The sequence below is a fragment of the Octopus sinensis genome, linkage group LG22 (assembly GCF_006345805.1).
Source record: "Octopus sinensis linkage group LG22, ASM634580v1, whole genome shotgun sequence".
In the NCBI taxonomy this organism is placed as follows: domain Eukaryota; kingdom Metazoa; phylum Mollusca; class Cephalopoda; order Octopoda; family Octopodidae; genus Octopus; species Octopus sinensis.
The window spans coordinates 24,615,685-24,642,408 of NC_043018.1; the positions used below are offsets into that span (position 1 = coordinate 24,615,685).

Genomic DNA, 26,724 nt, shown 5'->3' on the forward strand with positions numbered 1-26,724 from the left:
CATTCATAAGAAATTTCGATGTTATTTTATCGTTTGGTCTGCCGCAGTATCTATAGTCTAGGCAGTGAAATAGCCTGAATTGTGTTGCGGTTAGGGTTAGGAACACTTTGAAATTACAGATTGAAAATTCAGAAAGCCATGATGAACTTCCGCTGTGAATCATACATGTAAAGTATTTTGAGGGTGATAAATGTAATTTTCTTATTTTCCTGTTATTTTGGGTTTTTTTTTCTTTTACCTACTTCCTTATCCTCTAATTATAACTTTCATCATTAACTTTCCCAACAATAATTCCGCCATTGTCGACGGTTCAGGTATTAGAGTTATTTTAATAACTGTAGAAAAAAAAAACAAACAAAAACGGGAGACAACTGCAGCTATGTTTCGGTTTTATGAAGTCTTCATTAGCGACAGTGTAGCAGATTTCTGTGTACTTGCCGAAGTTAGTGATGACAGACTGACTAAGCAAATATGTCAAAAAATTGTAGATTCATTTACGTAAGAAAACAGAATAGATGACCGAGACACAATGTCTGCATGAAGAGATGATGGTTAGGTTCGATATTAAAATGTTTGATACACGGAACATTATTGAAAGCTAACTAAAAATAAGTATGGTGAAGTAAAAACCACGTTGATGTCACTGCAATTGTTGATCGGAGGGTGGGCGAATAAATGACGTAAGAGCTAGCTAAATTTAACGTAGTTTTTAAATTCAGTTCGGCGGCCATAGTTTTGGTGTCGTACAGGCTACTGGAGTATTATTTGTACGATTTAATGTTGGTGTTTGTGTATGTGTGGTGAGAGTAGTAATATTGTGTGCGCGTGACGCAGACATGGTTGTATGGTAATAATAATAAGATTGCTTCCCTACCTACCACATAGTTCCAGGTTTAGTCACACTGCATGGTACCTTGAGCAAGTGCCGACCAAAGCCTTGTGAGTGGATTTGGTAGACGAAGACTGAAAGAAGCCTGTCATATATGTGTGTATGTATATATATATATATATAATATATATATATATATATATATATATATATACCGGAGTAAACACATAAATGTGAAATAAGGTGGAAAAAAGAGTACTCAAATACCAGTGGTAGAGTAATATGCTTTATTTAAAGCAGCGGGAACGTGAAACTCAGAGTAACAGGTTTTGTTGAATTTTCCGCTGCTTTAAATAAAGTATATATATATATATATATATATATATATATATGGTGGTGCCCCAGCATGACCGCAACTTTAAAGCTGAAGCAATTTAAAGAATTGTGTGTTTGTGTGTATCTTTATGTCTGTTTGTTCCCCTGTCACTGCTTCAGAACCGGTGTTGGTGTGTTTACGTCTCCGTAACTTAGTGGTTCTGCAAAATAGGCCGACAGAATAAGAACTAGGCTTTAAAACAAAACGAAACAAAACAAAAAACATCCCGGGATTGATTTCTTAGACTAAAAAAAAACCCTTCAAGGCGGTGCTCCTGCATGGCCGCAGTCAAATGACTAAAACAAGTAAATGTGTGTGTGAGACAATATTAATGATGTGTGTAGTGGTGGTGGTAGTACTGACAGTCGTGTGTAAATGTTTGTTGGTGCATTTGGTATTACTGGGTGTGTCGTGCTAGTAGTATGTCTGGTGAATAGTAGTGGTGGTAGTGTTATTGACGTGTGGTGGTGGTGGTAGTAGTATTTCTAGTGTGTGCAATAGTAGTTGATATATATATACACACACACACATACACAACGGGCTTCTTTCAGTTTCCATCTACCAAATCTACTCACAAGGCTTTGGTCTGCCCGAGGCTTATAGTAAAAGACACTTATTCAAGGTGCCATGCAGTGGGACTGAACGCACAATCCTGTGGTTTGAAAGCAGATTTCTTACCACAGTCACGCTTTATTTATTTATTTATTTATTTAGTTATTATTTGATATTCTTGTTTCATTCATCGAGAATTATGATTCTGAAAAAAAGAATTTTTTTCCAAAAATAGCAACATTTCCTTTTCCATTTTCCCCCCTCGCCCCTTCCTTTTCCATTTTCATGACGTATGAGACGTCGAGAGACAACTATTGGGAAATTCCGTTGACTGAAGAAGTTAATTCCAACCGTGGCCTTCTCGTTTGTTTGTTTGTCCCCCCCCCCCACCCCCACCCCTTTGTATCGGAAAGCTTTATTTAAGACGGAACTGGTGTGGTTTGAGGAAGAAATATTTAGCTGCTATTTCTAGCTGGCTGAGTGCTTGCGTAAGTGGCTCCGTTTGAGCTTGTTGTGGTGGCGGTGGTGGTGGTGGTGGTGATGGTGACGTGTTACAGGTGCGAGTGGTGGTGGTGGTGGTGTGTAGTTTTGATAAGTCAACCTGATCTAGGTCACAGTCTATATATAGCAACCGACGCTGATCGAAATGCTGGAATGTGACCCAGAAATACTCTGTACCTGCATCGGTGTTAATCATTTCAGTTATTAGACTGCGGCCATGCTGGAGCACCGCCTTGAGTTTTTAGTTGAGCCAGTCGGCCCTAGTAGTCATTGATTTTATTTTATTTTTGTTTTAAACTTGGTACTTATTCTATCGAACCCTTTTGTCGAACCACTAAGTTACGGGGATGTAAACACACCAACACCGGTTTTCAAGCGGTGGTAGGACACACAGTGTGTGTGTATATATATATAAGGGCTAAGTTATGGGAACGAAAAGACCATCGGTTTGTCAAGCGGTTGTAGGACACTGTGTGTGTGTGTGTTGTGTGTGTGTGTGTGTGTGTGTAGGACAGCGGGCTTTCAGTTTCTGTCAACCACATTAACTCAAAGCTTTGGTCGGCCCGAGGCCATTATAAGAAAACACTTGTCCGAGGTGCCACGCATAGGGACTGAACCCGGAACCCGACACCACGTGGTTGGGAAGCGAACTTCTTACCACACATCCGCACCCACATCCACGCCTGTGCCTATTGTGACAAATTAACGAGGAAGCACCTCCACATTATTTTGCCTAAACAGGTCACCCAGGAAAATTCCGTGGACTGCTGAACTGGTCAGTCCAGCACTCCACAGACAGTTTCCAAGCTGTTCACTGGTCCCGGTGATCCTTTAAATCCGTGTACGGGTCAAAACCAAATGCGATACCTCTGACTCCCGTTAATTTCTTTGTTGCATTCTGTTTACTCTCTTGCTCATTTCAGCCATGCGGCTGCGGTCATGCTGGAGCACCTCTGTTTGTGAAACAAAAAAAAAACAAAAAAAATTCGTCCTTCCCCCATTAATTTACCATATTCTTGCCGAAATACTTAGCAGTATATCACCTGATGAAATTGCTAAGCTTTTTTCCCAGCCACATGGTTCCGGGTTCAGTCCCACTGCGTGGCACCTTGGGCAAGTGTCTTCTACTTAGCTTCGAGCTAACCAAAGCCTTTTGAGTGGATTTGGTAGACGGAAACTGAAAGAAACCTGTCGTGTATGTGTGTGTATTCACTTTTTATTTGTTTCATTCATTTGACTGTGGCCATGCTGGAGCACCGCCCTTAGTCGAAGAAATCGACCCCAGGACTTATTTTTGTAAGCCTCGTACTTATTCTATTGGTATCTTTTGCCGAACCGCTAAGTTACCAGCATCGGTTGTCAAGCGATGGTGGGGGACAAACATAGACACTACCAAATCTACTTGCAAGGCATTGGTCGGCTTGAGGCTATAGTAGAAGTCACTTGCCCAAGGTGCCACGCGGTGGGACTGAACACATAATCATGTGGTTGATAAGCAAGCAACTTACCAGACAGCCACTCCTGTGCTTATATATATATATATATATATATATATATATATATATATATTATTAGTGTTTGTGTCTGTGTTTGACCCCATCCTCCGCTTGACAACTGGTGTTGTGTTTACGTCCTCGGCGGCGGCGATGACGGTGCTGACGGCAGTGGTGGTAATATGGTGACGGCGATAGTGTTGATGGCGTAGTTGTATCGACTAAAACAGTCCGTCTGGGAATGACCACCTTTTCTTTAATGTTCCTTTGTTGCCCACCTTGTATCAAGTCCTGTCCTAACTTGTCTGCCGTCTGATGATCAGCGGCGAATTGGCGGAGTCTTATTTTCCTGCTTGATTCACACAAGCAGACGATGTGGTTTGTACGCGTCGTGTGGTTTATGTGTACGGCGGAGGGGAGGAGGAGGAGGGTGAGATGCTGAAGGAGATTGGTAGAGGGAGTAAGTGTGGGAGAGAGAGAAAGAAAGAAAGGCGTGCTGGAGAAAGACATTGACGGAAAGAGGCGAGAGAGAGAGAGAGAGAGAAAGAAGGGGAGGGAGAGGGTACTGGAGAAAGAGAAAGCAGAGATTATGTAGAGAGGTGGGGGAGGCTATGGATGTAGAGAGAAGCGGGAAAGATTATGGATGTGGGGAGAGAGAGAGAGAGAGAGGAGGGATATTATGGAGAGAGAGAGAGGAGGGGATATTATGGAGAGAGAGAGAGGAGGGATATTATGGAAAGGGAGAGAGAGGGGGGAATATGGAGAGAGAGAGGAGGGGGAGATTATTGTTGTAGAGAGTGAGAATGAGGTGTTATACGTAGTGAGAACGGGATCTTTAGGCCGGGAATAAAGAGGGTGTAGGTATGTAAAGAGAGAGAGAGAGAGGGAGGAATGCTGAAGGTAGAGGGAGTAGGGAGTATTTTCGGTCGGGAAAAGAGAGACGAGTAGAGGATTGTTGATCGATGTGTGTGTGTGTGAGAGAGAAACAAGGAGAATGGTTAATAATGTTTAATTGTTGGCCAGTTCTGCTAAAGCTGGCCTATCATCAAGTGCATTGCAGCGGTGGCCATTCTCATTTTTTAAAAAATTCCTTATGTACAGTAGGGAACTGAGTACCACCATTAACTTAGATAACTTTGATAGGTTTCGGTCAGTATAGGCCCAGGCAATGTCTAACTTAATATAAGCACCACCTGGTGAAGTCTTTTAGTCGTACATGGGGCACCATGACCGACGCTAGCAAAGAGTTATTATTGTTGGAAACATATCCGGGTGTAGGAGGTTGGTCCGTGATTTTTTTTGAGAAATTTGTCCAGAGAACTTTCGAATTTTATGGTTTCCGTTTCCATTTTTCCAGAGAACTTTCGAATTTTATGGGTTCCGTTTCCATTTGTCCAGAGAACTTTCGAATTTTATGGGTTCCGTTTCCATTTGTCCAGAGAACTTTCGAATTTTATGGGTTCCGTGTCCGTTTCGACGTATTTTGGTATAATAAAGTGAGCTGGACCGGTTGAGGTAAAGTAGTTGTGTCGTAATGTTTTATGTCCTGAGTTCGATATGTCCTCTCTAAAGTGGGTGAGTTGTGACTTGTGGAAGATTTGACTGCTATTTCTAGAAGATCGGACAACTCTGTCGAGCAGTCATGTACAATCTGCGGTTCGCAAGAGCCAGCAGACTGCACACAAGTACTGAGCCATGTGATGGTTTGGAGAGAATAGCTCGCTTCTGTTGCTTTGACTGTGTTCTGAATTCTGATTCTGCCGAAGCCAGTTTTGTTTTTCGTCCTTTCCGGGTCGATAAATAAAGCCCCAAACCCAAGGCAGTGGATTGGCAGAACTGTTAAAGCATTGGACGGGTTGCCTTTTGGTATCTGTTCCAGTTCTTTGAGCTGTGGTGCTAATGACACGGTGAGGACACAGTGTCATTAGGCAAGAAATGAACTGGAACGTCGGATGAGAGCTAAAGGAAGATTACCAAAAACTGCACCATCAGAAGGAACCAGCCTTGGCTTTTTACTCAGAGGAATTCGGTATCTGCCTGGATATTATATCCGTCCTCTCGCTATGTATTCTTTTACTTGTTTGTCATTTCACTGCGGCCATGCTGGAGCACCGCCTTTTTTTTATTCGAAGAAATCGGCCCCAGAACTCATTCTTTGTAAGTCTGGTACTTATACTATCGGTCCCTTTTGCCGAACGGCCAAGTTACGGGAACGTAAACACAACAACACCGGTTGTCAAGCGATGGTAAGAGGACCACTGACACACACAAATGCGCGCGCGCACACACACACACACACACACACACACACACACACACACACACACACACACACACACATATATATAATACACGATAAGCTTGTTTCAGTTTCCGTCTACCAAATCCACTAACAAGGCTAAGGTCGGCCCGAAGCTTTAGTCGAAGACACTTCCCGAAGGTGCCACGCAGTAGGACTGAACCCAGAACCACGTGGTTGGAAAACAAGCTTCTTACCCCCCGCCACACACACATACACACATGCGTGCACCCACACATACGCACAAAGCTTTCCATCTACCAAATTACTCACAAGGCATTGGTCTGCCCACGGCTGTTGTACAAGACACTTGCCTAAGGTGCCTGCGCAGTTGGACTGAACCAAAAACCACGTAGGTAGGGTAGGGTAGGGTAGGTAGATAGGAGGGGTTTGTTGACGAGAAGGTAGAAGCTCACTGTTCGGGAATAGAAAATAAATCACTGGAAAATGTCAAATTGTTTTATTAATAAACTAATGTCGTAAGTGACTTATTAAAACGTCGTTTATTATACCAACACAGTCATTTATTTAACAGCATTTATACGTAAGACAAATCTCAGTAGGTAGTTTTTGTATAGCTTTCCTCTCCCCCCCTCTCTCGTGTGTGTGGGAGGGTGGGTGTTGTCAAATAAAAAAAAAACGAAAACAGGAAAAAACCAAAGTCAAAAGGACGTACATACTGAATGTAATAGGTTAACGCTCAGAGAAAGAGAGAGAGAATTTGTGATTGGAAAAGGATGAGGGGGTGTAACGTTTCGAGCGTGGCTCTTTCGTCAGAAAGAGGAGAAATGTCAAGAGAGACGGGAAACAATAGTCCGAGAAAAACGTGTGTGTGTGTGTAAATGTCAAATAATGAAAATGAGTGCTCAACACCATATTGGTGGATAGAATTTATTTGTGAATTAAGGCTACCATTGGTTTCGTGTTAAGAGAAGTAGGAAAATATCCTTGTGTCTTAACAATTTTTCAAGCCTATCATATGGTGTGTGTATGTGTTCTTTTGTTCTTTTACTTATTTCAGTCATTTGACTGCGGCCATGCTGGAGCACCGCCTTAAAGGGGTTTTAGTCGAAGAAATGGCCCCGACTCCCGACTCCATGACTTATTCTTTGTAAGCTTGGTACGTATTCTATCGGTGTCTTTGGTCGAACCGCGAAGTTACGGGGACATAACCGCACCAACATCGGTTATCAAGCGACGGTGGGGTTGGACAGACACACACACATAAATAAATAAATATATATATACAATGTAACTGAACTGCGCTAAACCAAAAGAAACGACGCAAATTGAGTCATCTAATGATTTCCTGAAAACTAATGTGTAATCTTTCTAACTAACTTAGGTTATCTCCGTTTATCTGTAATTTATCGCCAGTTATCTATTTAAACCCTCTCCAATTTAAAAACTGTATGTATATATATATATATATATATATATGTGTTAGAAGAAATAAGGTACTCAGAAATTTAGATGGTTTTATATTTACAGATTTTATTAATGTCGCATGTTTTTATAAATCATATATTAGCGCTTGCGTCCACTCTAGCGGAGTCGTCAGAGTGGACGCAAGCGCTAATATATGATTTATAAAAACATGTGACGTATTAATAAAAATCTGTAAATATAAAACCATCCAGATTTCTGAGTACCTTATTTCTTCTAATATATAATACCTGTATTATATTCCGTATTTGGTGTTTGAGCAAACCGCCATTTTCATCTTAATATACACATTGGGTGAAGGCCGCGAACTGGCAGAATTACGGCTACGTAAACACACCAATATCGGTTGTCAAGCGGTGGTGGGAGACAAACATACGCGCGCGCGCGCGCGACGGTTTCCTTTCAGTTTCCATTTACCACATCCATTCAGAAGGCTTTGGTCGATCCCAGGCTTTAGTAGAAAGCACTTTCCCAAAGTGCTCCGCAGTGCGACTGAACCTGAAACCGCGTGTTTTGTAAGCAAGCCTCTTACCACATGCACCTATTATAAATGTCTGATAACAATCGCCCACGTTTTGATTTGCTTTCTACATGTATTTTGTGTAACACACTGTCTCGGGTTTCTTAACAAAGTATACATTTACGGTACACGAACAGAACTACATATGAATCTTAAACTGCGCAACAATTTATTGCGCAGTTTAAGATTCAAATTACCTGGATGAATTATATACGAGGTTCCCAGTTGATCCAATCAATGGAACTGCCTCTTCGGGAAATTAAGGTGCAAGTGGCTGAGCACTTCACAGACACACGTACCTTTAACCGTGGTTCTGGGTGTGATTCAGCGTAACAGAGAGAGTGATTAAGCTGGCTCTTTGAACTACAGGTGCAATACATTTTCGCCAGCGGAGTGAACTGGAGCAACGTGGAATTAAGTGCTTTGTTTACGAACACAACGCTCCGCCGATGATCAAACTCACGTGAGCCTAAACCACGCATCTTCACAAAATTGTGTCTATACACACACACTAAGGGAGTGTTTGACCTTTTGTTTTCAGGATGTGACAGTTATAGTTCGGTAATTAGGAGCTTTTAGTCAGGTATGCCTGCTAACTGCGCCTAAATTGAAGATGACGCACCTAAATAGATATACCTGTTTACAAGCTTCTATCTACATGCATGAAACAATTCTGAACAATAACCCAACCTCAAATTTAATCGATGAAATTTTCCGTAACACCCCTCCGCCACAACATGCCATACAACCTAATCACCATTTAACAGAGCTCAACATAACCTAGAAAATTTTGTCGTCACCAAGACTGTCAGGACGAACTCAAATAAACCACATTCACATGACAGCTTATCTGGCCGAAACGTCAAGCTTCTATCTACATGCATGAAACAATTCTGAACAATAACCCAACCTCAAATTTAATCGATGAAATTTTCCGTAACACCCCTCCGCCACAACATACCATACAACCTAATCACCATTTAACAGAGCTCAACATAACCTAGAAAATTTTGTCGTCACCAAGACTGTCAGGACGAACTCAAATGAACCACATTCACATGACAGCTTATCTGGCCGAAACGTCAAGCTTCTATCTACATGCATGAAACAATTCTGAACAATAACCCAACCTCAAATTTAATCGATGAAATTTTCCGTAACACCCCTCCGCCACAACATACCATACAACCTAATCACCATTTAACAGAGCTCAGCATAACCTAGAAAATTTTGTCGTAACTAAGACTGTCAGGACGAACTCAAATGAACCACATTCACATGACAGCTTATCTGGCCGAAACGTCATTCTTGATATTATTCTTGTTAAGCAATAATAAATTAGTGCTGTACAAGATGTGATGAGTAATCATTCAGTTTAACTTAAAATTGCCTTGATTACATGTGATAGTGGTGATAAGCGAATGTCATCTTCATGTGAGCGTTCGCCTTCGTTTCCAAATTTCTATGAAAGATTTTTCAGCTCACGGGGAATATTACCTTATTCGGAAACAGATGAGGGTTGCAGACTGGAACAGCATCGGGTTACAGAAAATCCAACGAATTACGTGCAACATATGTCAGCATGGAAAAGTGGATATTAAATGATTGTGTGTGTGTGTATGTATGTCTGTATGCATGCATATATATGTATGTTTGTTTGTGTGTGTGTATGCATGTATGCATGTATGTGTGTGCATGTATATATGTGTGTATGTGTGTGTCTGTGTATGTGTGTATGTATGTATGTATTCATGTATGTGTGTGTATATATGTGTGTATGTGTGTGTGTGTGTGTGTGTGTGTATGTGTATACGCGATGTAGGTAAAGACATTTGAGAAATTTGAAAAGTTAACACGAAACCGGTAATTTCTTCAAAAATTGTTACTATATGAAAAAAATTTATAACATTCTTCTAACATAACGACTTAAATATATTCTTTAACCTTATAAAACAAGCCTTCTGTAGTTTTTCACTCTTTTCTATTTTCTGTATATATATATATATATATATATATATATATATATATATATATATATGCGTGTGTGTCTGTCTATACATACATACGTGTAAATATCGAGCAATGACAATGAGTGCTCAACACTGCATTGGTGGATAAAGATCCTTTTGTATATTAAGGCTACCATTGGTTTCATGTTACAGAAGCCCTCTGCAATTATCAAACCGGAAGTAACAAATGATGATATTCGATAATTGTATGTAAATCTATAGGGAAGTTATAGCTTTTCCATAGGTTCTTTCTGTACTCTCCAGTAGTTTTTATTTCTTCTATCTTTTGCTTGTTTTTCATTGGACTGCGGCCATGCTGGGGCACCACCTCGAAGGGTTTTACGCAAACGAATCGACCCCAGTGCTTATCATTGGGTCATCCCATAAATAATGCAGTTTTTTATACTTATATTTTTCAAAATTAAGATAAAGTTCTTTTCTAATGTAATATATACTCTCCTTCATTCTCTACAATGCTCTTCCATCTGTCAGGTAGATTTGCAAGGCCCTTCTTCCAAAATTCACTTGACCGTGACGAAAAATACTCCTCCATTACTGTTCTGACCTCATCTACAGAATTCATATTTTTTTATCCAAATGATTTTGAAGACTGCGAAATAAATGATAATCAGATGGGGTAATGTCCGGCGAAATTGGTGGGTGGGGCATCGTTTCCCATTCAAACTGTTCCAGCCTATGGAATGTCATCCTGACTGTATGTGGTCGAGGATTATCCTGATGGAAGAATACCTTTCGTCTTGAAACCAGCGATGGTCGTTCTTTTTTCTTTTTCTTTTTTCTAGCTCCGACTTGAATGAGTGGTTGAATGACCAAATCCAAGCTTCTCTGCTAGTTCAACAGTTAGAATGGGATTTTGTTACACCAGGGTTTGTAGGACGTCCTTGTCGAGCTGAAGCTCGTCTTCTAGGTTGTAGTTTTCGAATCGGAATTTCTGGAACCACCGTTGACACTGGCTTACGCTTATTGTCCAATCCCTATATATTGCATTAATATTCCTCGCATTTTCCGTTGCGTTATTGCCTTTATTGAAGTCATAAAGCAAAATATGCCGAATATGCTCCTTTGTTACTTTCATTATAGCTTTGAAAAGATAACTGTTAAAATTGAACTGCACTCTTCAAAACTTGCTCTAAGAATAAGTTAAAATTACTGCCTGCATTTATAGTAAGTTGATGCAGGTCGTTTATCCTGTCCTCCTCCGACTTTTAGTTCATGCAATCGAAAAAACCATTTTTTGGGTGACCCAATATTTATTGATTCTGGTATTTATTCTAACCATCTGTTTCGCCGAACCGATAAGCTATGGGGACGTAAACTCTATCTCTCTCACTCTCTCTCTCACTCTCTCACTCTCTCACCCACTCACCCACTCACTCACTCACTCACTCACATACACACACACACACACACGATGCGTTTCACACATATGCGACGGGCTTCTTTCAGTTTACGTCTATCAAATCCATTCTCGAGGATTTGGTCGGCCCGAGGCTATAGCAGGAGATAGTTGTTCAAGGCACCACGCAGTGGGACTGAACCCGGAACCACGTAGCTAGGAAACAAACGTCGTACCACACAACCACCTTCGTTTAATTATTCACATGTATTTGTTGTCCACAATTACACGTTCGTATGTAACTGTGCTGGCTCACTTGGGACGACATGCAAATGATCGAATTGCTTTCAAAATGGCGTTCGTTGTCGAGTGTACTTCAGCTGCTCTTTCTGAAAAACTCAGTATATCACAAACCAGTTCTGTACAGATCAATGTCTGTCTATATGGCATAATGAGGGAGCTTTGTTAAAAAAGATAAAGGGTTTCACCAGTCCTCTGTGGAATTATGGGATGTCACTTCCGGCCAATCTACTGTCATTCACTTCAACTCTTTAACGTTTAAAACTGACCAAATTCGGCTCAAATATATATTCTACCTGTTTGTTTTACGTTAAAACTGGCAAAGGCTAATTCAAAACAATGTAAATAAATAAGCATCACGTTTGGCAGAGTAATGCGAAAGGGTTAAACGCCATCGTCTGCCAGACAGTGATAGAGCGCGATCGCCATTGACGTTATCACTCTTTGTCTCTCTTTTTATTTCTTACTGATTAATTAAAAATGACTCTACGTGCTTCGTGTGTGGTCGTGTGGATGGATTTAGGTGTGGTTGTTCGCGTGCTGTTACGTTTGATGGATTTGTCTTTTGTTTGTTTTCGTCTATTGTTATGAGTGTGTGGTGCAGGAGTGGCTGTGTGGTAAGTAGCTTGCTTACCAACCACATGGTTCCAGGTTCAGTCCCACTACGTGGCATCTTGGGCAAGTGTCTTCTACTATAGTCTCGGGCCGACCAATGCCTTGTGAGTGGATTTGGTAGACGGAAACTGAAAGAAGCCTGTCGTATATATATATATATATGAGTGTGTGTTATTGTGTTATTCCCCATCGATGTTGGTGTGTTTATGTCCCTGTAACTTAGTGGTTTGGCAAAAGGACCAATAGAATAAGTACTAGGCTTACAAAGAATAAGTCCAAGGGTCGATTTCTTCAACTAAAGGTGGTGTTCCAGCATGGCCGCAGTCAAATGACTGAAACAAGTAAAAGAATATGTGTCTCTGTAGAATAGATATACGCTTGTTTGTAGGTGATTGTATAGATATGACTTTTAATCGAACGAATCGACCCCAGTATTTAAGTTTTTTTTTGTAAAACCTGATGCTTTTTTTCTATCCGTCCCATTTGGACGTAAACACACCAACACCGGTTGTCAAGTAGTGGTGGGGCGTAAAAAAAAACACACACACACACACACTTGACGGGCTTCTTTCAGTTTCCGTCTGCCGAGTTCTCTCACAAGGCTATAGTAGAAGACACATTCCCAAGATGCCACGCAGTGGGACCGAACCCGGAACCATGTTCGAAAGCAAACTTCTTAAGGCGGGCGAGCTGGCAGAATCGTTAACACGCCGGGTAAAATGCTTAGCGTCTTTACGTTCTGGGTTCAAATTCCGCCGGGGTTGACTTTCTCTTTTCATACTTTCGGGGTCGATGAAATAAGTACCAGCAGAACACAGGAGATCGATGTAATCGTACACCCTCCCCCAGAATTGCTGGCCTTGTGTCAAAACTTCGAATCAGTACTGAAAATGTATTAATGATGTTGTGTGTGTTTGTTCGAGTGCGATTGGTTGACACATGCGTGGGTTTGTTTTGTGCACGCTGTGATAAAAGTGTGTGTGTGCTTGTGAGCTGTACGTTAAGTTCATGTTTGTATAGAGAGATAGATATACGTAGGAGTTTTTGCTTGTGGAGGAATATGTGAGTTTGCATCCCGTGACATTGCTTCCATAATGTAGTTTCAGAGTGCACGCCTGTGTGTGTGTGTGTGTGTGTGTGTGTGTGTGTGTGTCACTCACTCTCCTCTTTCCTCCTAATCACAAGATTTATTAAAAAATTTTTTTATCTTTCAACTGTGTCAACTGAACATAATCACACACACACACTTCCTGCAGGATTTGATCTTTCACCTCAGACTAATCATATGTATGAAATACAGTTATCTATATTGTATTGCATCAGTTTTATTTCGGGATTTCTTGCCAAGAAAGAGCCGGTTTCTAACCTAGATCCAAGGCTTCTTCATTGGCATTTCAACATTAACAGGGTATGTATGCATGTATGCACGTATGCATGCACGTATGTATGTATGTATGTATGTATGTATGTATGCATGCACGTATGTATGTATGTATGTATGCATGCACGTATGTATGTATGTATGCATGCACGTATGTATGTATGTATGCATGCGCGTATGTATGTATGTATGTATGCATGCGCGTATGTATGTATGTATGCATGCGCGTATGTATGTATGCATGCATGCGCGTATGTATGTATGCATGCATGCGCGTATGTATGTATGCATGCATGCGCGTATGTATGTATGCATGCATGCGCGTATGTATGTATGCATGCATGCGCGTATGTATGTACGTATGCACGTATGTATGCATGTGTGCACGTATGTATGTATATATGTATGTATGTATGTGTATATGTGTGTGTGTGTGTATATATGTGTGTATGCATGCATGCATGTATTCTCATGCATTTAGTTGCAAATCTAGGCATGCTCATATATATATAAATGATAAACTTCTGGAAAGTTTTACATATTTTTACAGTCCTGTAGTCTTCGAAACAGCTTTCTCCTTTCTGGTTTTGGGAAGCCTAATTTCTCATGATTGGTATTTAGACAGCGTGTTGTTATATAACCCAGGTATAAACCCGAATTCGTAATCTGAAGAGATGTATGTAAAAGAGTAAAGAATGACCATGGGATTGAACCTAGAAAGTTCTCCGAGGCACAAGCTCGGGCAAGGTTGTTTATGGAAGACCAGCAGTCGCCCATGCATACCTATTTCTTTACTACCCACAAGGGGCTAAACACAGACGGGACAAACAAGGACAGATAAACGAATTAAGTCGATTATAACGACCCCAGTGCGTAACTGGTACTTAATTTATCGACTCCGAAAGGATGAAAGGCAAAGTCGACCTCGGCGGAATTTGAACTCAGAACGTAGCGGCAGGCGAAATACCGCTAAGCATTTTGCCCGGCGTGCTAACGTTTCTGCCAACTCGCCACCCTAAATAATAATAATAATTATTATTATTTCTTTACTACCCACAAGGGGCTAAACACAGACGGGACAAACAAGGACAGATAAACGAATTAAGTCGAATATAACGACCCCAGTGCGTAACTGGTACTTAATTTATCGACTCCGAAAGGATGAAAGGCAAAGTCGACCTCGGCGGAATTTGAACTCAGAACGTAGCGGCAGGCGAAATACTGCTAAGCATTTTGCCCGGCGTGCTAACGTTTCTGCCAACTCGCCCATGCATACCAGCTTCCCTTTTCCATGCCACCGATGTTATCCAAGGGAAAGGAAAACACTGATACAGCTTGGCACCAGTTACGTTGCGGCTCATTTCTACAGCTGAGTGAACTGGAACACTATGAAATAAAGTGTCTTGCTCAAGAACACAGCCCGGGCCGGGAGTCGAACTCACAATCTAATGATTGTGCGCTCGACGCTTTAACCACTGAGCCATGCGCCTTCACTGTATGTATATATGCATGCATATGACTCCATTTTTGCCGAGCGCCAGACTAATATACTTGCTTGTTTGTGGAGGCGCAATGGCCCAGTGGTTAGGGCAGCGGACTCGCGGTTTAGATTCCCAGACCGGGCGTTGTGAGTGTTTATTGAGCGAAAACACCTAAAGCTCCACGAGGCTCTGGCAGGGGATGGTGGCGAACCCTGCTGTACTCTTTCATCACAACTTTCTCTCACTCTTACTTCCTGTTTCTGTTGTACCTGTATTTCAAAGGGCCAACCTTGTCACTCTCTGTGTCACGCTGAATATCCCCGAGAACTACGTTAAGGGTACACGTGTCTGTGGAGTGCTCAGCCACTTACACGTTAATTTCACGAGTAGGCTGTTCCGTTGATCGGATCAACCGGAACCCTCGTCATCGTAACCGACGGAGTGCTTCCATCCATCCATACTTGCTTGTTATTCCCTCAACTGTCTGTCTTGTTTTCTACACAGTTAAAACGCCCCCCCCACACCCACACGTATGTATATAGTGAGGGGATGGGCTAAACGCAAGCATAGCTGTGTGATTAAGAAGGTCGCTTTGCAGCCGCGTGGTTTCGAGTTCAGTCCCACTGCGCGGCACCTTGGTCAAGCATCCTTTATAGAAGGCCGACCGATGCCTTGCGTGTAAATTTGGTAGACGGAAACTGTGTGGAATCGCGTCGTGCGTGCGCCCACACAGTAGTACGGCAAAACTGACCGATAGAATAAGACTCGAGGCCGGCCCACGGTACCAGCAACTCGACCAGTCGCCCGAGGCGCCATGTGCTAGGTGACGCCAAAGAGGGCGTGATAAAGACAAGGAAATTTCTACAATCATCAGCTTGTACACGCCGAAGTTAAGCTTGTCCGGGGCGCCAGCAACCTTAGGGCCGGTCCTGATAAGGATTCAAGCAAAAAGCACTTCTCCAGCATAGCTACATTCAAATGAGTGAAACAAATAAAATAGGTATTTTCTTGAAACTTCCGGGGAATGTGACTTTATTTTTTCCGTAATAGGCGCAGCGTGGGTGTGTGGAAAGAAGCCTGTTTCCCAACCACGCGGTTCCGGGAATACACTCGTAGTGCTCAAGAGGTTTAACTTGAGCGGGCAGAGGAGTAAATGTAAGGACAAGCAAGTTGGGCAGGTCAGTATACAAAGTATAATAAGAGATATCAAATACAAAAAAATGTATATATGATATCAAGAAGTAAAGCGGTTGTTCTTTTGTTTGTTTCGGTCATTTGGCTGCGGTCATGCTGGAGCACCGCATTTAGTCTAACAAATCGATCCCAGGACTATTTTTTTGTAAGCCTAGTACTTATTCTATTGGTCTCTTTTGCCGAACCGCTAAGTTACAGTGACATAAACACACCAACGTCGGTTGTCAAGCATGTGTGTATGTGTATCATCATCATCGTTTAACGTCCGTTTTCCATGGTAGCATGGGTTGGACGGTTCGTCCGGGGTCTGGGAAGCCAGGAGGCTGCACCAGGCCCCAGTCTGATTTGGCAGTGTTTCTACAGCTGGATGCCCTTCCGAACGCCAACCACTCCGTGAGTGTAGTGGGTGCTTTTTACGTGCCATCGACACGATATATATATATATATATATATATATATATACATATACAACGAGCTTCTTTCAGTTTCCGTCTACCAAATCCACTCAAGTATTTTGTCGGCCCAAGTTGCCACGCAATGGGACTGAACCCGGAACCACATGGTTGGTAGGCAAACTACTTACCGCACAGCCACTTTCTTCAACTACTTTAATTCTCGATATCATTTCTATTCTATGTAGGTCGGACTTCTTTGTATGTAAACATATGCATGTTTTTGTATGTTATTTGATACACTTCGTACATTGACCTGCCTAACTTGCTTATCTATACATTACTTATAAATATATATAAATAAATATATGTCTGTGTGTGTGTCTGTGCGCGCACGCCAGTATTTTGTCGCCCTCAAAGGTAAAACGAGGGAATACCTATGCCCTTGATCAAGGTACAAGTCGGGAGCCTACCGTCTTTTAACGACAGGACATGTTTCATTGGCAACCGGTGTTGGTATGTTCAATCCACGTAACTTAGCGGTAGGCCAAAAAAAAAAAAGACCGATAGAATAAGTACCAGACTAGCAAAAAAAGTATTGGGGTCGATTTATTCGACTAAAATTTCTTCATGGCAGTGCCCCAGCATGACCGCAGCCTGATGACTGAAATATAAGATAAGATGGGACCTTTTCGGTTTGAACGGCAGTTTTTAACATAATTTCGAGGTAACTAAAAAATTTTAAACTTCGTATACTGGTAGAATGTGTTTATAAAACATATTTTTCTCTTAGCTTTATTGAGAAAATTCTATGGTTTGTAAGATATTTGTTGTCTTTTTTCTTCAATTTCTGCAATTTCAACCAATCACTGACGTCTATTGAGGTAAAAAAAAACATTCTGTGCCGTATGAATATGTCCCTCGTTTAAGAAACAGATTGGGTTTATTTACATTTCTAAAGAAAAAAAGATACCCTTCCCCCTAACCCTAAAACAGATTGAAATGCAATAGATCGATACTAGGGTCATAATTATGGGTGACAATTTCATATGACACTGCTAGAAAAAAACTGCCGTTCAAACCGAAAAGATCCATAAGATGAGAGAGAGAATGATTTCTTTATGTCTATTGTTGCCTCGCTTGTCATTGCTGTTTAGCCCTGGGCCAATACTGAGTTGGCTAGACCTGTTGGCAAAAGGCATTCAGACCGTGACCATCATGTCGGTTGAGGTGTACGTATGTGTGATATCATTTATGAAACGTGTCCTGTCGTTAAAAGAAGACGGTAGGCTCCCGACTTGATCAAGCGGGTAGATGTCCCCTCGTTTTACCTTTGTATACGTGTGTATGTCTCTCTGATCTACCTTTTTCATATCTTCTCCGCCTGCTACTCAAAAATGCATAGCCTCCTCCTCCACTTACCCCACTTCCCTCTATATATATATATATGTATGTATATGGGTGTGTGTTTCTCTGTGTTTGTGTATGTATAGGCACATACACACATACTATCTGATTCTCAAACAATTTCCCTCCCTCTCCCTCCCTCTCTCTCACCCATTCACTCACTTTGTGAATGTAGATGTTTAACTCCTCCCTCTCTTTTCTCACCCAACTTCACTCTCACTCGCTCTCCTCTTCCTATTTCCCCCAAACATGCCTCCCCTTGCCTTTCTATGTGTGTGCGCGTGTGCGCGATAACACAGCCCTAATGCATAATACATACGTGATAAATATGCAGGCTGTATATAAAGTGTGTCAAACAGAGTAGCTGTATATATGTATACACACATATTTATATGTATGTGTGTATGAAGAGAGGAGACAGTGAATACTAAACGTGCAGAAAGTTTTGAGACTAGCAGAGACGTGTAAGAGACAAGCAATCTATACACTCACACCCACACGCGTACACATAACTAAATAACAACGGCAACTCAAACCGGAATTTCAGAGTTTGGTCAGGAAGTTTCTCTTGTGGCAACGATGTCGAACGAATTGAAAATGGATTCAGTCATTGTGAGTGAAGGTAAAAAAAAAAAAAAAAAAAAAATTCCTACTTTATAATACACATGTACATATATGTTGGTATGTTTCCCTGTTTTTGTTGCTTTTTGGTCCTTGTTTGGAATAGATTTCGTCAGGGACCCTGTTACGAAATCTATTCCATTCCTTTTTTTCATTTTATTTTATTTTATTTTCTCCAAGACATTGTAATAAACCATAGACCGAGCCTATCTCTGTGTATATGTGTGTGTGCTATGTTTATATGTTGTTGTTTAGGCCTAGGACGGTCCTGATCCAGCGAACGTCTCTTACCAAAGACAATCTAGCTAAGACCACCCTATATTATTTGCGCGAATATTGTGTTCCTGTGTGCATCAAGCATCGATAGCCGAAAATTTTTCAAATTAGAAAATAAGATGTTTGAGTTCTTTGCGATTGCGCAAAAGTAAATAAGTTACGAGGAAACAAAGTCCCAGCGGAGGTGAGAGGGGAACATGGAACACGAAACAAATTACGTGACCTAATGTCTTAAGGTACGGTCGCAGTGGGCAATTTGTTAGGGAGTCTATAGCATGTCTAGCGGCCTCATTTCTGATCTATGTATGTTTTGCTTGTTACTATCATGAAATAACCATCATAGTGCCCAGGGCATTGATTTGTCAAAGGGGCCTATAATACTGCTAGGGCGGCCTTGATTGCGCCGAGAAGACGTGAGGGTTGCAGCTAGAACACAATTTAAAAAGAAGTTGGGTTGTGCAAAAACTACGTGTGTGTGTGTGTGTGTGTCTTTCTTTTACTTGTATCAGTCTGCGGCCACGCTGGAGCACTGCCTAGAAGAAATGTTAGTCGATCGAATCGACTCCAATATATATATTTTTAAGCTTGGGACTTATTCTATCGGTCACTTATGCCGAACTGTTAAGTTATAGGGACTCAAACGTAAACACACCCTCACTGGTTGTCAAGCGGTGATGGAACGCACATACATCACGGGCTTTCAATTTCCGTTTACCAAATCCACCCATAAGAATTTGGGTCAGCCCGAGGCTATAGTAGTAGAAGACACTTGTCGCACAGTGAGACTGAACGCAGAACCGTGTGGTTGGGAAGCAAGCTTTTTACCACACACATCACATACATATTTGTCCGATTTTAAAACTTTCAATGATATGTAATCATAGCTAAGCTCCTGTTTGAAACAAAAATTTTGAATATTATTAAATGTCATTACGTAATCCTCACTCAAAAACTAACCACAAACTTTTTTCTTTCTAAATTTAAACTTTTTTTCTTTTTAAATCTGCAAAAGAATCAACTAAATTATTTTCCATTTTGAAAATTTAGCTTCCTTCTCTTAAACTTTAGGTTATACTAATGTCTTACATTTTATTATCATCATCTTTTTTTTTTTTTTATGTAAGAGAGATTTGACAGCTATTTCTAGCGGCCGCGTAATTTTTGTTGAAGTGTGTGTATGCGTGTGTTTAAAAACTTAGGCAGCGTTTCGGTGGATTTTGTGTACATACATATTCTCCCAGAGAATAACCAACGGCACGGATAGGAGGGGGTGGGGGTCCCGATAATATTTGAGTAACTTTAAAGGTAAATTTTTTACAAGTATCACAAAAACGCTCTGAAAGCGCAAAGCTATTTTCATTGACATGTTACGATACTTGTTAGACAAGTAAATCTGTTTCACGCACACACACACACACACACACACACACACGAACACACTATCTACTTACAACTTAACATTATCATTTGTTTTTCTATAATTATGTATATATCATTATTATTATTATTATTATTATTATTATTATTATGGTAACAGGACCCCTAGTAAACAATCACGGTCGGCAACCCTTTCTACACGATGCTTGAAAAACTACACGAACTCTAAATATATATAATTGGGTTGTCAGATAATTTCGTTTTATTACTACTATTTTTTTTTCTTCTCGTAGCACACCTACGTCGAACGTTTGAAGAATTGAGTTAAATTGAAAAAATAAACACGGAGAAAAGTTGTTATGGAAAGATTAGAACTGTAGCAAAAAAGACACACATAAAACTTAGCTATGTTATTTGAATTGACATAAAAAATACTTTTAACGCGAAGGTTCTCAAGGGGGGTGAAAAAAGCGAACAAATTTATCTCACAACCCGATATTTTCTCACTACCCCTTCTCTAGCACTCCCTCTCTCTCTCTCTCTCCTCTCCATATTTCTCCGCTCTGTTTCTCTCTCTCTCTTTGTAGGGGTAATACTAATAAAATTATAATTAGTTGTGCCATGCTTTTTCACCTTTCTGTAAATGTCTCATTTTCTTTGTTTATTGTTGACTGCGTTTGTTTTCTAAAGGAAAAAAAAAAGTGTTCTACTTAGGTATTGGCTGCATAGTTAAGAAGCTCGCTTGGCGGCCACGTAGTCTCTTGTTCAGTTCCACTTCACGGCACTTTGAGTGTCTTCTAACTATATAACCCTGGGTCGACCACTGCCTTGCGAGTGAAGTAAACGGAAACTGAATGCTCGTCGTGTGTATGTATGTATGTATGTGTGTGTGTGTATGTATGTATATATATATATTATATATATATATATATTATATATATATATATAAGGGCCGAAATTTTTGGGGAGGGGGCAGTCAATTAGATCGACTCCAGTATGTAACTACTACTTAATTTATTGATCCCGAAAGGATGAACGGCAAAGTCGACCTCGGCGGAATTTGAACTCAGAACGTAAAGACAGACGAAATACCTATTTCTTTACCACCCACAAGGGGCTAAACACAGAGAGGACAAACAAGGACAGACAAACGGATTAAGTCGATTATATCGACCCCAGTGCGTAACTGGTACTTATTTAATCGACCCCGAAAGGATGAAAGGCAAAGTCGACCTCGGCGGAAATTGAACTCAGAACGTAGCGGCAGACGAAATACCACTAAGCATTTCGCCCGGCGTGCTAACGTTTCTGCCAGCTCGCCGCCTTATATGTATATATATTAAAAAATGGGGAAGGCTGGTTTATGGGATTACCTTAGGTTTCCCGTCCATAAAGGGTTTAGCTTTATGGCGTATCGTCAGATCCCAAAAACCTCTTAAAAGGACCAGAAACCTAAGTTAATCTCATAAACCGGCCTTACCCATTTTTAATATATACTGCTCTACATCTTAGAATGTGCTTCTTCTTTCGGATTTATGTTTTTTTTTTACAAACGACACACACACACACACACACACACACACACACACACAGAGTGCTGAAAAGTTCCTGGCTTTAAGGGTGTCACGAAAGGCCTGCCTGGAGGCCCAACCTTCCGAGTTCTTTTACAGGTCCTTTAGAAAAGCTAAAGGACCGTTGCAATAAGCGTTTGAATCTGAGAGGGGAATATGTTGGGTAAAATCTTAACTGATCCCCTTGTATTTTCTTTTACCGGATCTTTTCGGTTTGAACGGCAGTTTTTTCTAGCGGTGTCATATGAAATTGTCACCCATAATTATGACCTTAGTATCGATCTATTGCATTTCAATCTGTTTTAGGGTTAGGGGTGGGGGGAAGGGTATCTTTTTCTCTTCAGAAATGTAAATAAACCCAATCTGTTTCATAAACGAGGGACATATTCATACGGCACAGAATGTTTTTACCTCAATAGACGTCATTGATTGGTTGAAATTACAGAAATTGAAGAAAAAAACACAAATATCTTACAAACTATAGAATGTTCTCAATAAAACCAAGAGAAAAAGATGTTTTATAAACACATTCTACCAGTATACGAAGTTGAAAATTTAGTTACCTAGAAATTATGTTAAAAACTGCCGTTGAAACCGAAAAGATCCCTTTTAACCAACGCCGGGAACTTTTCAGCACCCCTCGTATGTGTTTGTGTTTATATTTGCTTGCCCTCACCGCTTGGCAACGGGTGCTGGTTTGTTTACGTCCATGTAGGCTAGCCGTTCGGCAAAAGGAGAGACTGATTGAATAAGTGCCAGACTTCAAAAAAACTATGTATTAGAGGTTAATTTTTTTCGACTGAACCTCACTCGGTGGTTCTTCAGCATGGCCGCAGTCTAATGACTGAAACAAGTAAAAGATAAAAAAAAAATTCGTAAACTCTCTTTCCTGCTTTTCTGTTTTTTTCTTTCTGTCCATTTTTAATTTGTCTCCAACGCATTTTCCTTTTATCTCTATAAGATAAGATAAATTACACCAGGAAACGTCGTTTGTGTTGCCTAGTAATTTTGGGGTGCTGATTTTGAAATTGAAATCCATTTTGCTCTCTATCACGTCAAGATATTTCACAAACTAAAATGTCCATTTTTCAACATTTCTGGTATTGTCACCATTTCAAAGGATAGATTTGGCTTCATCAAATGCAGACCCATGTATTGAGTTTGGCATAACTTTGAAAACATAGTTTTTCAATATCATTTAACCCTTTAGTGTTCAGATTACTCTGTTAAATGTAATACTTTTTCACTCAAATTGTTTTGGATTAATCCTGGATTATCTTACAGCTTTGAGGTTTCAATGATGTGATTGTTTATTTTTAGAATGGCATTGTAGGTTAGGTGTGAGAAGCTAGATATTGCCAGTTTGAATATAAAAGATGTAGAATATATTGGGCCGGATTTGGCCAGTTTAAACACTAAAGGGTTAAAGTAAATGAAACCACAAAAGTGAAAACAAAAAGTCATGATTTAAGTATCATCAGTAAATAAAAGGCATCAGGTTTGAACTATATTCATTCTTCTCAACCTAACCAGTTTTAAATGTCATGGTGACGTCAGGAAATGTTTTTTTTCAGTCCCACTGCGTGGCACCTTGAGCAAGTATCTTCTACTATAGCCTCGGGCCGACCAAAGCCTTGTGAGTGGATTTGGTAGATGGAAACTGAAAGAAGCCCGTCGTATATATGTATAGGAGTGGCTGTGTGGTAAGTAGCTTGCTAACCAACCACACGGTTGCGGGTTCAGTCCCACTGCGTGGCATCTTGGGCAAGTGTCTTCTGCTATAGCCCCGGGCCGACCAATGCCTTGTGAGTGGATTTGGTAGACGGAAACTGAAAGAAGCCTGTCGTATATATGTATATATATGTATATGTGTGTGTGTGTTTGTGTGTCTGTGTTTGTCCCCCTAGCATTGCTTGACAACCGATGCTGGTGTGTTTAGGTCCCCGTCACTTAGCGGTTCGGCAAAAAGAGACCGATAAAATAAGTACTAAAAGGTGGTGCTCCAGCATGGCCGCAGTCAAATGACTGAAACAAGTAAAAGAGTAAGAGTATATATATATATATATATATATGTGTGTGTGTGTGTGTTTGTGTGTCTGTGTTGTCCCCCTAGCATTGCTTGACAACCGATGCTGGTGTGTTTATGTCCCCGTCATTTAGCGGTTCGGCAAAAAGAAACCGATAGATAAAGTACTGGGCTTACAAAGAATAAGTCCCGGGGTCGATTTGCTCGACTAAAGGCGTGCTCCAGCATGGCCGCAGTCAAATGACTGAAACAAGTAAAAGATAAAAGAGTAAAAGAGAAAAATTTGACAGTTTTTTTGTAGCTTTAGCTCAGAGCTGTGGCCATGCTGATGCACTGCCGTTTTGCTACACTGTTGTTACTGAGAGCCTCCTCCAATATGTGGCACTTGGTGAAGAATGGAGTTTGATTTAGCCACCCTCGTTTGCACCTCTTGCTGTGAGGTAGGTTCATCTGGGACTCTTGACAGGAAGAGGTCCAGCCTTGATTTAAAAATGCCTACATCTACTTTGTGCAGGTTCCTCAGGCTCTTTGGGAGGATATATTAAAAATAATGTTAATAAAAGAATTTAAAAAAAAAAGCATTTCTAGGTCCTTGGCATCATACACGTCTCATATTTGTGGATTTTGTCTGCCGATATGTCCATACTGTGTTTGATCTAGTGTGACTATCATTGCAAACCAGGTGAGACATGATTTGTCAAACCTTTGAATATTTCTTAGGAAAATTGGCATTTTAAATGCACCCATAATGTTTTAACTGTGAGGTCACTTTTTGTCAAGTATGGTCCAAGAACTGTAGAAAGAATTTTACAGCATGTATTCTCTTTATGGAACTTTGCCATCACAAATCTGCATTTGCTTACTTTAGAACTTATAATTCTGGAAATGCTTTTCCCAGGTGACAACTGTCATGACTGTTTTGTACGTCAAGAAATATGCCCAGATATGAGAGGAGAAAATTTAAAAGTTGCTCCAATGTATTTCGTTGACTATTTACCTAAGCAGCGAAACAAAATCACAGATTTTATGAAGAAAGTTTACCTTTCTTACTTTGGTATGAAACTGGGTGATCAAAACAAACCTGAGCACCCCATTCAGTATGTAAAACTTGTTGAAATACTGAGACAGTGACTGTTTCAAACATTTAAACTTTGTGTTGTGAGAAACTTAAGGTTGGTGTTTGACAAGCCACAAATTTGATGGTTCTTGCAGGATGAGTAGTTTTTGAAGAACATGTGTGGCATTGAAAAGGAAGCAGGGAATGCTTTTGTCGCACTTGTGTCAGATTTCCTGGCAAGTAGGAAGTCATCAAATTGTGAAAGTCTTGTGCAGGCCCTGTTAACCAGTTTTGAAGTGTAAAAGTGCATTTCCTGCTACAGTCTGCTGGACTACTTCTTGAAAATCATTATGCAATAAATGATGAGCAAGGAGAAAGATGACATTGAGACCATGGAAAGTAGGCATCTAAGCAGATGGAAATCAAACATGATGGCTGACTAGTGCTGGTCTCTGGAAAGAGACTGTTGTGACACTGGCTATTCACACAAAGCAGAGTTTATGTTCTCATTGAGTAACTGAAGCTTGACAGAAATACCTATCCTAAGATGTGTAATAGAACATCTTATATAATCCGTTTAACAATGAAAAATAGTATTTGGTTTGTGGTGGTTTCCTATTTCAGTATTGTATTGAATGACATTATTAAGATTTTTTTGGTAAAAACAAAGAAATTTTCTATCACATCATGACTTTGTTAAACAGGAATTCATAGGGTATTTCTGAACCCAGCACCATCAAATTAGGTTGCACTAATTGGAAAAAGCAAGATGACTAAAAAATTTTTTAAATGTTCCTCAGTGTTATCAATAAAATAATAAAAGCAGCTGACCAGCTCTATTACTCAGTTGTGCTTATTCAGAGAGTAAGCTGTAGGAAAAAAAATTTGACCTGTTAAAAGAAACCTGAGTGTAGTTTTGAAATTAGCATTCCAATTTTAGTCTAAACCAGTGGTTCTCACCTATTTTTGCTTATGGACCTCTTTCGTTCCTATTTTACTCAGGGAGGGAAGTGGGGACCCTTATAGTCAGTCAATGTCTAAAATCTATTAGACCTCTATGATTAAATATTATTAGGAATTGTTTTTAAAAAAAATTTTAATATTTTGTGTATTGTTGAAATATTACCTTTTTATTACCTGTAAATTTTAACAACAAAATAGTATATGGACCCCCATGAGGGCCATATGGTCTAAGTCAAGTGAAAGAAGCAAACATAACAGAAATTATGTTCAAAATTGTACCCTTGTCTTATGTTGATGTGTCGTCCCTCATCGAAGGCACATGGCTCTGCTGTTTGAGCTTTGGGCTCACAATCATGATGTAGCGAGTTCAATTCCCGGACCGGGCTGTGTGTTGTGCTCTTGAGCAAGACACTTTATTTCTCATTTCACTCAGCTGTAGAAATGAGTTGCGACGTCACTTGTGCCACGCTAATATCGACCTTCATATTTTGGCACAAGGCCAGCAACTGGTACTTATTTTATCGACTACGAAATGAGAGGTTAAGTCGACCTCGTTGGAATTTGATCTCAGAACGTAAAGACAGACGAAATACTTATTTCTTTACTACCCACAAGGGGCTAAACACAGAGGACAAACAAGGACAGACAAACAGATTAAGTCGATTATATCGACCCCAGTGC

General features: G+C 40.5%; 1 protein-coding gene across 3 annotated transcripts in view; it reads left to right on the top strand.

Moving 5' to 3' along the window:
• The window catches only part of LOC115223244 (mechanosensory protein 2), a 111,317-nt gene that overhangs the window by 23,635 nt on the left and 60,958 nt on the right, over window positions 1-26,724 (top strand). Inside the window, exon 1 of one of the 3 annotated variants that reach the window (XM_029793741.2) lies at window positions 18,467-18,774. The exons of the other annotated variants lie outside the window; for them this stretch is intronic. Within the exon in view, the coding sequence (XP_029649601.1) occupies window positions 18,732-18,774 (43 nt within the window). The 5' untranslated portion in view covers window positions 18,467-18,731. Of the gene's footprint in view, window positions 1-18,466; window positions 18,775-26,724 lie in introns of those variants that run through there. 3 annotated transcript variants of the gene reach the window in all.